The sequence below is a fragment of the Notamacropus eugenii genome, chromosome 5, assembly GCF_028372415.1.
Source record: "Notamacropus eugenii isolate mMacEug1 chromosome 5, mMacEug1.pri_v2, whole genome shotgun sequence".
Classification (NCBI taxonomy): domain Eukaryota; kingdom Metazoa; phylum Chordata; class Mammalia; order Diprotodontia; family Macropodidae; genus Notamacropus; species Notamacropus eugenii.
The window spans coordinates 8,195,478-8,208,708 of NC_092876.1; the positions used below are offsets into that span (position 1 = coordinate 8,195,478).

Sequence of the window (13,231 nt, forward strand, 5' to 3'; positions counted from 1 at the left end):
AAGCATTTCTTCCTAAATGACCAAATAAGATCTTGTTTGTAATGACTCCCTCAAGTCTTGTTTCATTCACTCACCTGGAAAGGGGCCTGTTGAGATTTCTCTCTCCAAAATCCATGGTGCTTCCCCTCGCTCCAACCTGCAGATGACTTCTGGTTTGAAAACTTGAAGCCCTGCTCATGGAAAAAGAAATGGGAAAGTGGTAGGGACAGAAAGTCATCTTATAATTCAATCCTAGAGCCTGCCTCTTCTGAGAAAAGAAGGGATGATCCAAGGAGCCAAGGGTAGTAACAAAGGAGCTGTGAAGGATGTACTATATCACATTTCTAGGACATCTGGTTAAATGGGTCATAGAGAAAATTTGGGATCACAAAATTAATTTAGTTTCTTTCTTTCTTTTAAGGAAGATGAGGAACATTCAGCCATTTGAACTGGGAGCTGGGAAAGAAAACCTGACCTAGAGGGAGGAGAGAATATGGAGAAGGTAGAGCTCTGCAAACAGGAGCTCCCAATTTCTAGCTGTAAAAAGCAAAAAAGCAGTAGACAGGGCTCAAGAATTTCCAGGCCCTGCCATATTAGAAGCCTTCAAACCCTTTGGGATACACAGATACAAGAGCATCTTTATCCCTGGAGAAAGCCCTCCTTACCCAACGAGACCAGGTTCCTGTAGTTCTCTAGCATCACATCTCTGTACAAGTTCTTCTGGGCAAGGTCCAGCTGTCCCCACTCCCCTTGGGTGAAATCCACAGAGACATCCTTGAAGGTCACTGACTCCTGAAACATCAAACATATGTCTCTTTTCTAGGGACCCTCCTTCCACAAGAATTAGGAAGAGGTAAAGACGAAAGCATATATGACGTCTGGTGCTCATGGTACTTAGACCTTAAGGATTTCCAGCTAAATAGAAAGGGCAATCAATGAGTCCCTAAGCATTTAGTTAGTACATACTCTAGGCTAAGCAGTAGGTCATGTGGAAGGCATACAACAAGAAAAATGAAACTTGTCTCTGGCTTTCAGGAATTTACATCCTACAAAGGAAGGGCATAATAGATCATCTGTGGAAAGGCATGGAGGTGGGAGATGGAGTGTCTTGGAAGGGAAACAGCAAGCAGGCCAGCTTGGTTGGCTTGTAGAGAATATGAGGATGAATGAGGGGAAATAAGACCGCAAAGACAGTCTGGAGACAGATGTGAAGGGTTCATACTCTCTAGGTTTCCTCTTTTTATGACTTTAAATACAAACGAAAGATTCTGTGCTGCTTAAGTAAAGGAGTGACATAGTCAGACTAAAGCTTTAGGAATATCAATTCAGGGCAGTCAATGCTCAATTCAATTATAACGAAAATGATGATACCACCTAACTGGCAGATTTGATGCCACCCTGATCAGACTACCAAAAGGTAACTGAATAGGACTAGACAAAATGATAACAACGTTCATCTGGAGGAACAAAAGACAGAGACTCTCAAAGGAAATCATAAAGAAGAAATGATATAAAAAAGCATTAATAAGTAAGATGACTTGGTACTGAGTAGAAAATAGCCAGGCTGATCAGTGGGACAAATTAGGTGAGCAACATCCAGAATCCAAACATAAGTGTCATATTTTTAAAACTAATTCATTTACTTTAGTTTTTAACATTCACTTCTTTAAGATTTTGAGTTTTAAATTTTCTCCCCCTACTTCTCCCACCGTCCTCCTCAAGGCATGCAAGCTGATATGGGCTATATATGTACCATCATACTAAACACATTTCCACATTGGTCATATTGCAAAGAGTAATTAGAAGTAAAGGAGAAAACTACAAGAAAGAAGGAACAAAAAAAGAGAGAGAAAATAGTCTGCTTCGCTCTGCATTCAGACCCCATAGTTCTTTCTCTGGATGTGAAAAGCACTTTCCATCATGACTCTTTTGGAGTTGTCTTACATCCTGTACAATATTGCTGTGTACAGTGTCCTCCTAGTTCTGCTCACTTCACTCAGCATCAGTTCATGTAAGTCTTTCAGGTTTTTCTGAGGTCCACCTGCTCATCATTTCTTGTGGAACAGTGGTATTCCATTACATTCATATACCATAACTTGTTCAGATATTCTCCCAATTGATGGACATCCCCTCAGTTTTCAACTCTTAGCCACTACAAAAAGAATGGCTATAAATATTTTTGTACATGTGAGTCCTTTTCCATTTCATAACAGCCTAGTATTGATTAATTATATTATACAAGCTACTGGTACAAGAATTCTTAGTCTCCAACTCCTTTGGGTACATTGACAAATCTTCTCATTTTTGCCTTTACAACATCTCTTTCTATATATCCCTTTTTCTGCATGCACACAGCCACAATACTAGCTCAGGTCCTCCACAGAAACAGGCAAATTTGGAAAAGAAGTACATTTAAGGGAAAAGGAAATGATGTTTTTTAGGACATGGTGAATTTCCATTGCCTCATTCAATTAATGCAGTAGGCAACTGGTGATGTGGGACTAAAGCTCAGGAGATAGGGGCTGGCTGTGTAGATATGAATCATTCGCATGGAGATGATAATTAAACTCATGAGAACTGCTATGTTCAGTTGGAGGCAGCAGTTAGGTGATACAGTGAACAAACAGACAGCTGGGTCTAGAGTCAGGAAGATCTTAGTTCAACACCTGCCTCAAACATATACTAGCTGTGTGAACCTGGGCAATGAATTCATCTGCCTCAGTTTCCCCAACTGTAAAATGGGGATGATAACAGCACCTCCCTCCCAGGGTTGATGAGATAATATCTGTAAAGTGTTTAACGAAGGGCTTACCAGATGCGTAATAGAAGCTCTTCTTCCCCTACCCCCAAGAAAGATGAAAGAGAGAGAGAGCAAGAGAGAGAGAGAGAGAGAGAGAAGAGACAGAGAGAGAGAGAGAGGCGAGAGAGAGAGACAGAGAGAAAGAGACAGAGAAAGAGTGACAGAGAGAGAGAGAGGAGGAGGAGTAGGAGGAGCCAGGGCTGAGTTGGGGACAGACTCACAGCTAGCAATGGTTTGCATCTATGGAACAGAAGTGGGTCCACACTTCAGAAATACGATCTCTTATTCCTCCCCAAATAATCCTCTATTGCACTCACCACAGGGTTGGTTTGTTCTCTCCTCAAGCCTCTCAGGCCACTCCCTCCCTCCCTCCCTCCCTCCTTTTCATTTCAGATTCTTCCGACGTCCCCCAACCTCTTACTCCAGTCTCTGATGCAGAAGTGACAGCGATCCCCTCTCTAGGCACCCTTCATTCCACACCCTCCCCTCTTTCCCAGCAGACTGTGCACACTATTATTCCCATTCTCTCCAATCTTCAACCTTCCCCATCTTTTGGTTCTTTACATGCTGCCTACAAACAAGCCCATGTCTCCTCCATTCTTTTATTAAATTTTATTTTTAAAAATCCCCAAATCAGTTTTCTCTTTTTCCCACCTCCTCCAAACATGGGAGAAAAAGAAAAGCAAAACTCTTCTAACAAATATGCACAGTCAAGCAGAACAAATCCCCACCCTGACCACGTCCAAAAGCTCTGTCACAAGGTGGGTCATCTCTGGTCTTCTGGAATCATGGGAGGTTCACCCCTTGGTCAGAACTCGAAAGTCTTCCAGAGTTGTCTGTCTTTACAGTACTACTCTTGTCCTGCCCACTTTACTTGCGTCAGTTATAGAATTTATACACATCTTCCATAGGTTTCTCTGAAATCATCCATTTTATCATTTTTTACATCACAAGAATATTCCATTACATTAATATGCCATAAATAGCTTAATCCTTGTTCCTTAATGAGTGGGTACTCCTTTAGTTTCCATTCTTTGCCACCATAAAAGAGTAGTTATTTAAATATTTTTGTACATAGTAGGCCTTGATCATCTCTTACTTAGGCTATTGCAATAGCTTTCTAACTGGACCTGTTGCAAGTAACCAAAAGGCAAGCTGAGGAACATTTCTCTAAGCAAGATAACATTTTATTATCAGGGCTGGTAACTGAGAATAAGATGGGCCAATGGCTTGCTCCAATTGATGCTAAAGACCAAGACCTGGAGATGTAACTCACTTCAAAGCACAGAATACAGAACAGGTAAAGGGCAGGTGATATCGTGGCCCTGAGGACAACATGACCAGTTACATAGCTGAGGCAAGCAGAACAACATGATCGGGTGCAAGTTTGGTAATGAGGGTCTCCTTCCCCTCTGTGACTGAGAGGTATTCACTGAGTCCAACTACAAGGTCTAGGGATAATGGACCAGACTTTTTTGAAAGCAAACCAGACATCCTTGAAGGATAGCTTGGTGGTGTAAAGATATTAGCTCCAACTGCATAATGGCAAGCCACATCTCCCAAGGTTAGCTAAATCCCTTGAGAACAGTGATTATTTCTAACCCTAACCCATTACAGGCTAGCCGAATTCTAAACTAAATTAGTTCAGAGGCAAAGAACCCTGACTTGGGCTGTTACAGGATAAAACCAATTAACTGTAAGTAGGATCAATAATAAATGACATGAGATCAGTATTGATCATTTCAGCACCCAGACTCAAGTTTATTCCCATTCAAAACCATCCTCTGCACAGCTGTCAAAGTGTAGGTCTGACCGTGTCACTCATACTGTGCTATGTTTGACATGGAAAGCTTTCTAAGACCTAGCCCCTTCCCGGTCTCCTTATACCTACTCCCTGCAGTGCCTTCCACATGCCAGCCAACCTGCTGTAATCTTTCATCTCTGTGCCTTTGCACTAACTCTTCCCCATGCAGGGAAGGTCTCCTCTCCCCTGCCTCTCAGAATCAGTGGCCTCCTTCACATCTCAGCTCCAATGCTATTTCTACGGGAGGTCTTTCCACAGAAGGTTCCCCTCTTGTATGATTTCATTAAAGGTCATGCACACAAGCTCCTCATTTTAGAGATGAGGAGACTAAGCCCCAGAGAGCTTAATGGATTTGCCCAGGGCCAAAGAGCCGGGAAGTACCTGAATCTCGTCTGTCCACTGCACCACGCTGCCCCTTTCAACATGGATCTTGCATATACACACTTCTTTATTTACATATGGTTTCTCCCATTAGAACATAAGCTCCTTGAGGACAGGGGCTGATTTTTGCCTTTCTTGTTATTTCCAGTACTTAACTCAATGCCTGGCCCATAGTAAGCATCAGTAAATGCTTGTTGAGTGATGATGATTCAGCAAAGGAAACTGAGAGTGGAGTCTGAGAAGGAAAGACCAGATGTGCAGGAGGAGACCTGAGGGCAATGTCACAGAAACCCAGAGAAGATAACAGAGTTTACAGGAGGACAGGGTAGGCAGCTGCCCCAAAGGCTGCAGAAACGATGGGGCCTGAAAGCCAAAAAATCAAACCAGCACCTGAGACATCACTGGTGACTCTGAGGAGAGGAAGTATGGGGGTGGGGAGAGGGCTGGAAGCCAGAGAGAGCAGGTGGAGAAGTAAGTGAGAGAAGAGGAAGAGCATGTGGAAAATTACATTATAAAAAAAATAGACAGGAAGGAGGCACCCAGCACAGCTCTGTCTAAGGGAACAATATTTAAAAGAATGACAGAGGTGATCAAAGAGATAAAGTGACTAATCTTAATTATATAGAACTGAGAATCTCTTCATGAACAAAATCAGTAGAGCTACATACATCGCAGAAGCAGTTTACTGGTAGCAAGCGGCTCTGATAAAGGTCTGCTATCCAGGATATAAAGGCTATTGATACATAGGGTGGGGTAATGTGAATCGTGTATCAGTCACATACTCTTGGACCTGGTAATCCTATCGTTGGGAAAATATCTCAAGGAAATAATTTTAAAAAGCATTCGGACAAAGATGTTTATAACAAAACAAGATTTAATGTAAAAACTGACAACCATCCAAATGCTTGGCAGATTGTGATACAAAATGACTATCAAATCCAACAAATGTGAGGGTTATGTGAATGATGGTGAGGTCTGTGTGGAGCAGCACATCTGCAGGGACCATTGTGGGAAGGGACTCAGCAGAGGGAAGGCCAAAGTCTAGGTCAGTCAAAGTGTGAGAAGCCCTGGGCCCGCTTTTGGCGAGCTGGGTAAATCACTGTGTCACTTTGGCTTCTGAATTCTTGGGTCAAATGAGAGGAGGGTTTAAGTAATGGTTGTGAGCAGTTCCTTCCCTCTCTAAGGATCAGTGAATTCTGCATCAACCTCATTCCTCAGAATGGGCTGAATCTTTGGAGGGAGAACCAATGGGAGATTGTTAGTTGGTCAGAGGATGTCTAGGACAAGGGATGGAAATGTGTCCACGCTGAGAAAAGAGATTCCTTTTTAGGAAAGAGATAAAAGACTAACTCACCTGGGACGTGGCTGTTAGGAACCCAGAAGTCATTTCCTTCTCTGATACTCCTTTCTTAAGGAAGGGCAATCTTAAGAAGGGAGACCTGGAGGAAAAGGAAGGTATTATAAGAGATATCAATGCTCCCTCAAGCTCCCAAAGTCATCAAAATGCAGGTGGTTGTGATCCTTGGAGAGCCCTAGAGACTGAGAGAGCAAAGGGAGTCCAGAAATGCCTCACACGTTCCTCACATTCGTGAGAACATAAGCTACACACATGAAAGCCTAAAGTCTGATTCTATTTCTGTGCTTAAAGCAGGTTCCAAACAATAAAGGTCAAAACTGGGAGTCAGGACACTTGGGTTGAATTTGGTCCCATCTCCTTTGTTGTAATGAAATTGTAGCTAAATCTCCCTATGCCTCAGTTACTTTTCCGTTTCATGATGTAAAACATTCTCATTCTCCTTTCTGCCTCACAGGATGAGAGACATCAAATTTTTGAGTTCTCTGAAGACTGCTGTTGGATAGAGAGGCGCTCCTTACAGCGATGAAGCTCCGTGACGGGGCAGATACAAATGATCTGCTTCATCAAAGGCCACCTTCTAAGAATGAGCTGTGTGTCTGAAGCACTTTCCAGTCTTTAAGTACCATATAAATATCAGTTAGTAGCAGTAACATTTCATATTTTACTAAGTTGTCATTCATCGCATTATGAGCTACGGCGTGAGCTCCTGGAATAGGCTCTCCTTGGGTCACATTCACACTGAGTCTTCTCTGGCACATTCAGACATGCAGACTTGGGCTTCTTTTCTGACCAGCACACCCAGGCTGGTCCTAGTCTCCATCACAGCCACAGAACCAAGTTGTCATTCTATGGAAGCCCTCTCAAGCGGGCAATGACACAGACATATTCAATTCAGTACATTTTATAATGAGCACCTACGATGGGCAAGGACCTGAGTTTAGCTCTAAGGATACAAAGATGAAAAATGGCACACAGGGTCCCGTAGGGAAACAGTTATGTACACAAATAGGCATGATACCAAGAACATTATAATAGGGACAGAGAGAGGCCAAGACAAAGCATTCTAAGAAACCTGAGGGAAATGTCCCTTTTTGTTGGTAGGGATGAGAGGAAGGAAGGCCTCCTGGGAAGCAGTGACAGCTGGAATGAGCCTTGAAGGCAGCTCTCGTACCAAATTCTCCTCACACCAAATCTAAAATGGAGAGGAGGTAGTGAGGCACCTGGTGCACTGGGCCTGGAGTCAGATGACAGGAGTTCAAATCTGGCTACAGACACTTACTAGTTGTAAGACCCTGGACAAGTCACTGAACCTCTGCTTGCCTCCGTTTCCTCAACTGTAAAACAGGGATATTAATAGCACCGACCTCTGAGCATGATATTGGGAAGCTCAGACAGGATAATATTGGTAAAGTGCTCAGCACAGGACCTGGCCCCAAGCAGGCCATAGTTCTGTAAGTGCATGCTCCCTTTCCTGTACCTTCTGGCTGCCACCTCCACCGAGCCCCACTGTGACACAGTGAAAGGAGCAGTAAACCAGACTCAAAGGACCGGGTTTGAATCCCAGCTTGGCCGCTTGCACCTGTGTGACTCTGGATGAGTCACATTGCTTCTCCAAGTCCCAGTTTCTTCCTCTAGGAGAGACCGGACTAAGGAAGGTCTTTCTTGATTCCCTCCCCCGACATTCCCATGCCCCCTTTCACACACCTGCTTATTCAAATCAAGCCAAGAAACATTAGTTAAGTACCAGCTCTATGCCAGGCTCTGGGAATACAAGGAAGGGCAAAAACCAGTCTCTGCTCTCCAGGAGAGTCCGCTGTACCAGGGGAGGCAATATCCAAAGATCTCTCCAGACAAGATCTAGACAGGAGAAACTGGAAGCCATCTCACGGGGAGGCACTAGCACTAAGGGGGTCAGGAAAGGCTTCTTGTAGAAGGGGGACTTCAGCTGGGACTTGAAGGAAGTCAGGGAGGCCAGGTGAGGGAGATGAGGAGGGAGGGTTTCCAGGCATGGGGGAGATGGAGTGTCTTGTGTGAGGAATTTTATGGTAGTGAAAGTTGCAGGCACTTAGGGATCATTGATTTAAAAGTGGAAGGGAACTTGCGAGCCATCAAATCCAGCTCCCTAGTTTTACAGATGAGGAAACTGAGGCATACAGAAGTTAAGTCATTTGTCCATGGTCATAGAGCATGGTCATGACCATGAGACCAGATTTGATCCCAGATCTTCCTGACTCCAAGTCCAGTGCCCTGTCCGTACAAAAGCCCCTACCTCTCCACTCCCCTTTCCCCACCTCTGGTCAGGCTCAGTACAAGAAAACCTACAAAGCATCCTCTTCCCTCTCACACACGAGCCCCTTCCCCAAACTCCGAGCCCTGAAAGACCCCCTTCTCCCTTACCGTCTCCCACACTAAGTGCCCCTTGTCCCATGGAGCTCTCTCTCACCCCTTCCACATCCTTCAGACCCAATTATGCAATTCCTCCCTCCAGAACCTAACCCCAATGCCCTATAGAACCACCTTCCACCTCCAGGGACACATGCTTTTCTCCTCCCTAGTTATACAAAGCCCCTTCCTCTTTGCCCCATCTCCCACACACTTTACAAACTTGTGGTCCTCCAAAGACCCTCCCCTAACACACTTTTCCACCATCCCCAGTGGCAGAGTTCTCTTCCAGGTGTGTACACACACACACGCACACACACGGCCCCTGCCACCATCTCTAATCTTGCAAAGATCTCAAGCCTGAGGCTCTGGCATCTCCCTACCCAAACATATGTTTCCTGCACTGTTAGTCAGGCAGAATCTCCTCTCCCCAGTGACCCTCCTCTCCTCTTAATCCTACCCAAAGCCCTCCCTCTCTCCCTTTCCCATACCCATTTCCTTTCTTCCTGTCCCTTTCCCTCCCCTACACAGAGCCTTTCTATCCACCTTGAAGCTCAGGGTTCCCTCCCACCTCCGATTTTCTTACCTGCAAAATGAGGGGCTGGACTAAAATATACCCCTCCAGCTCCGGAGTCTGGGATCCATCCCTTACACACAGCACTTCCCCCTTCTACTCCAGCCTTGCAAACCCCCTTCCCTCCCTCTCTCAAATGCAGTTATCTTTTTTTTTAATGCTTTAATTCCTTTTTAACATTCCTTTTTTAAAAATTTTGAGTTCCAATTTCTCTCTTTCCCACCCCTCCTCAACCCACCGAGAAGTCAAGTAATATCTTACCCATCATGCGAGTAAAATAATACAAAACATATTTTCATATTAGTCATATTGCAAAAAAAAATTTTAAAGCAAGAAAAATGAAGAAAGTAAAAAGAGTCTGTTTCAATCTGCACTGAGAGTTCTTCCGTTCTCTCTCGGGGGGGAGGAAAGCATTCTTCATCATGTGTCCTTCAGAGCTGTTCTGGATCACTGTACCAATCCGAGAAGTCGATTCTTTCACAGCTGATCACAGTTACAACACTGCTGTAACTGTGTACAAGATTCTCCTGGTTCTGCTCACTGGACTCTGCCTCAGTTCATGTAAGTCCTGTGAAATCATCCTGCTTATCATTGCTTCTAGCACAACAGCATTCCATCAAAATTCATATACCACAATGTTCAGTCATTCTCCACTTGATGGACGTCCCCTCCATTTCTAGTTCTTTGCTACCCACAAAAAGAGCTGCTGAAAATAGTTCTGTACATATAGAAATTTTTTATTTCTGTGAGATGTAGACCTACTAGTAGTATTGCTGGATCAAAGGGTATGCAGTTTTATGTCCCTTTGGACATAGTTCCAAATTATCAAACACATCTTTATTCATTCTCCAGACCTGCAGAACCAGCTCCACCATTACTTCCCACATCCTGTCCAATCTACTCTACTTGGGCTGCCACCATTCTGACTGAGTTCCTCACCATCTCTTCCTCAGTCCATTCTAACAGTCTCATGCCTGACCATGTGTGGAATGTCTCTCCTCTCCAGTACAACCTTCACACAGCTGCCAAAATAATCTTCTGATGCACAGATCCAAACCTTCATGAGAGCCCTACTGCCTCTAGACTGATGTACAAACTCCTTAGCATGGCTTTAAGTGCATTCCAACTTGACTGCCCCTTCTCTTTCCAACCTTACTTCACACCACTTCCCCCCTTCAAACACTCTCTATTCCAGTCAAACTAGTCTATTAGCTTTGACCTGATCTTTTGCAGGTAACAGAAAGAGGCCTGGAATTGGAATAAGGGTAACTGGACTCAAATTCTGGTCCATCTTGTACTAACTGCATGACCTCAGACAAGTCCACCTCTCCCAGTTTCTGACTGCTATTGTATAAAGTGAAGGAGCAGCACTTGAAGACCTCTGAGTGCCTTGGCAGTGCTAAATCAACAATCCTCCACCTCCCATCTGCCTTCATTCACCAACTTATCATCTTTGTCTGCACTGCATTCCACTCAGGGAGGAGATATGAAAAGAGGAGAGTTGAGGAAAGAGTCTTGGGGGACACTAGCACTCAGAAGTCTGATGGTAGACTGTGAACCACAAAGCAGGCAGAAGACAAGCAATCAGGGATTCCTTACAAATGAGGAGGTCCTCTAGGTGGCTCCTGTTTCTAGATGAAGGCAGGTGCTGTTTCAGTTTTGCCTAGGTAGTGCAGTGGATAGAGCACCAGTGCAGGAGTCAAGAGGACCTGAGTTCAAATCTCACCTCAGACACTTGACACTCACTAGCTGTGTAACCTTGGGCAAGTCACTTAACCCCAATTGCTTCATCCTGGGTCATCTCCAGTCATCCTGATGAATGTCGGGTCACTGGATTCAGATGGCTCTGGAGGAGAAGTGAGGCTGGTGACCTGCACAGCCCTCCCTCACTCAAAACAAAGTCAAGTGCAAGTCATGTCATCATTTCTCAGATGGCACGGTCTTCTTTGGCAATGAAGGACAAACACCAGAACAGTGCATGGTGTAGAGGAAGTGCTTAATAAATGTTTGTTGATGGATGGTTAGTTGTAGAAATACCCAAAACACTAAAGTCTCTTAGACAAGATCAACATGCACTCAAAAAGGTTTGGCCTAACCATTCACACAGGAAAAACCAAAAGGATGAAAAATACCCATTGTTTCGGCTTTGATATGTTCAAATGGACAACTTACAGAGCTCATAAATCACTATATGTGTCTTGGGCACATTCTATAAATGGACAATGAGTTAGTCCCCACAATGGACAGGAGAAAGAGCACTGGCTGGACTGCCTTTGGGAAATTGCAAAGTTCTTCTAACAACCCCAAATTTCTTTCTCTGCTTTGGATTTGAAGTCAAAAGGCCCCGTTCAAATGCTGTTCCTCCACTTAATGACTGTGTAACATTGAGCAAGTTCCTTAACCTACCGGAAGTTTAGTTATCTTTTTCATTAAGTGAGAAGATCAGATTAGATAAGCTCCAAAGGACCTTCTGGTTCTATTATAGAACCAGCATGGCTTCATCAACTATAAGCCACACCTAACAACAATGTAAAGGAAAGAACTGGAAGGAAGGAAGGAAGGAAGAAAGGAAGGAAGGAAGGAAGGAAGGAAGGAAGGAAAGAGGAAGGAAGGGGAGGGGAGAGAAAGGAAACTGAATATGAGGTAATTATAATGATCAAACTTGGTCTCAGAGAAAAGCTGAGAAAATGTTCTTCCCTCATCTGGGGAACCGAGGGGCAGGGGCGGGGGTGGGGGTGGAATATTGCCTATACCGTCAGACATGGTCAAACAGGTTGGAGAGTTTTTGCTCAACTGTCTTTTTTTAAGCCTTTTAAAAAAAATAAGAAATGAGGGTCACTAGGAGAAGCCCAGTGACCAGAATTAAGGAAGTTCTATTCTCACTATAGTCTGTTCTGATCAGATCACACCAGGAGCACTATATCAATTTGTCAGTGTCACATTTTTATAAAGAATATTGATAGAGCTGAAGAGGTTGCAGAAAACGGGAAATGGCACAGTGAAGAGTCTTGAATTCCTACCATATGGCAAATGGGGAGGAAAGGGACAGAGAATGCATTCAGGAGAGCAAATAACAGTCTCATCCAATATTGTGTTGTCATATGTACAGGGGATTAAATTTGCTCCTTTGGCGCCAAGAAGAAGACCAGGAATAATGGGTAAAAGTTGCCATCAAAAAAAAAAAAAAAACACCAAAGAGAACATTTAAGTTTGATGTAAGGAAAAAATCCACAATTTGAACTGCCCCAAAGTGGAATGGGCTGCTTCATGAGACAGGAGATCCTACCCTCATTCATTCACTATCTTCAAACAAAGCCCTGATGGCCATTTGATGAATTTTTAACTTTAGGGGCAGGAGAAGTTTGGGCTAAGTTGGGCCAATTTTGAAACGTTCTTGTTCATGTAAAGGTAGGACTACATGACTTTAGGGGCCCCTTCCAACTCTAATTCCTGAACACATGTCAGACGTAGTCTGGATGGGGTCCAGCATACCAGGGTGCAGCATGGAGGTAACATCACCACCCTAGGCCTGTCCACACATCAGGCTTACGTTAGTGCTGATCAAGACTGCAGTGGGTTTCTTGGCCACTATACTGCATGGTTGACTTGTAACAAAGGCAACTTAAACACTTGGATCTTTTCACATTTGCTGCTATTTATTCATGCCTTCTCATGGATTTGTAAAGTGTATTTTTGGAACTCAAGTGTGAGGCTTCAAAAAGTTAAGTTTTCACAAAAGATGAAGTCATTGAGAATAAGTCAGATCATAAGAAAGCTAGCAGACTGCAAGTGGACTCAACCCATCAGGAGACAGACAATGGCCTTCAGAAAGTCACAACATTTTTTAAATGAAATCGGCCTGAACCAGTCAGGAAAATGACCCAGAGTAACTGGGAGAAGGCTTCTCTACACTGCACTTGCTTAATGAACCTCATGCATATAAGCAGACACACC

At 43.9% G+C, this 13,231-nt stretch overlaps 1 protein-coding gene across 3 annotated transcripts in view; it reads right to left on the reverse strand.

Moving 5' to 3' along the window:
- The window catches only part of LOC140508242 (uncharacterized), a 28,261-nt gene that overhangs the window by 13,278 nt on the left and 1,752 nt on the right, over positions 1-13,231 (reverse strand). The window contains exons 2-4 of one of the 3 annotated variants that reach the window (XM_072616037.1): positions 6,319-6,403; positions 645-771; positions 75-170 (exon numbers count right to left, since the gene is read on the reverse strand). In XM_072616037.1, coding sequence (XP_072472138.1) covers positions 75-170; positions 645-771; positions 6,319-6,351 — 256 coding nt within the window. In that variant the 5' untranslated portion in view covers positions 6,352-6,403. Of the gene's footprint in view, positions 1-74; positions 171-644; positions 772-6,318; positions 12,009-13,231 lie in introns of those variants that run through there. The other 2 variants (XM_072616038.1, XM_072616039.1) reach the window with 2 other exon arrangements.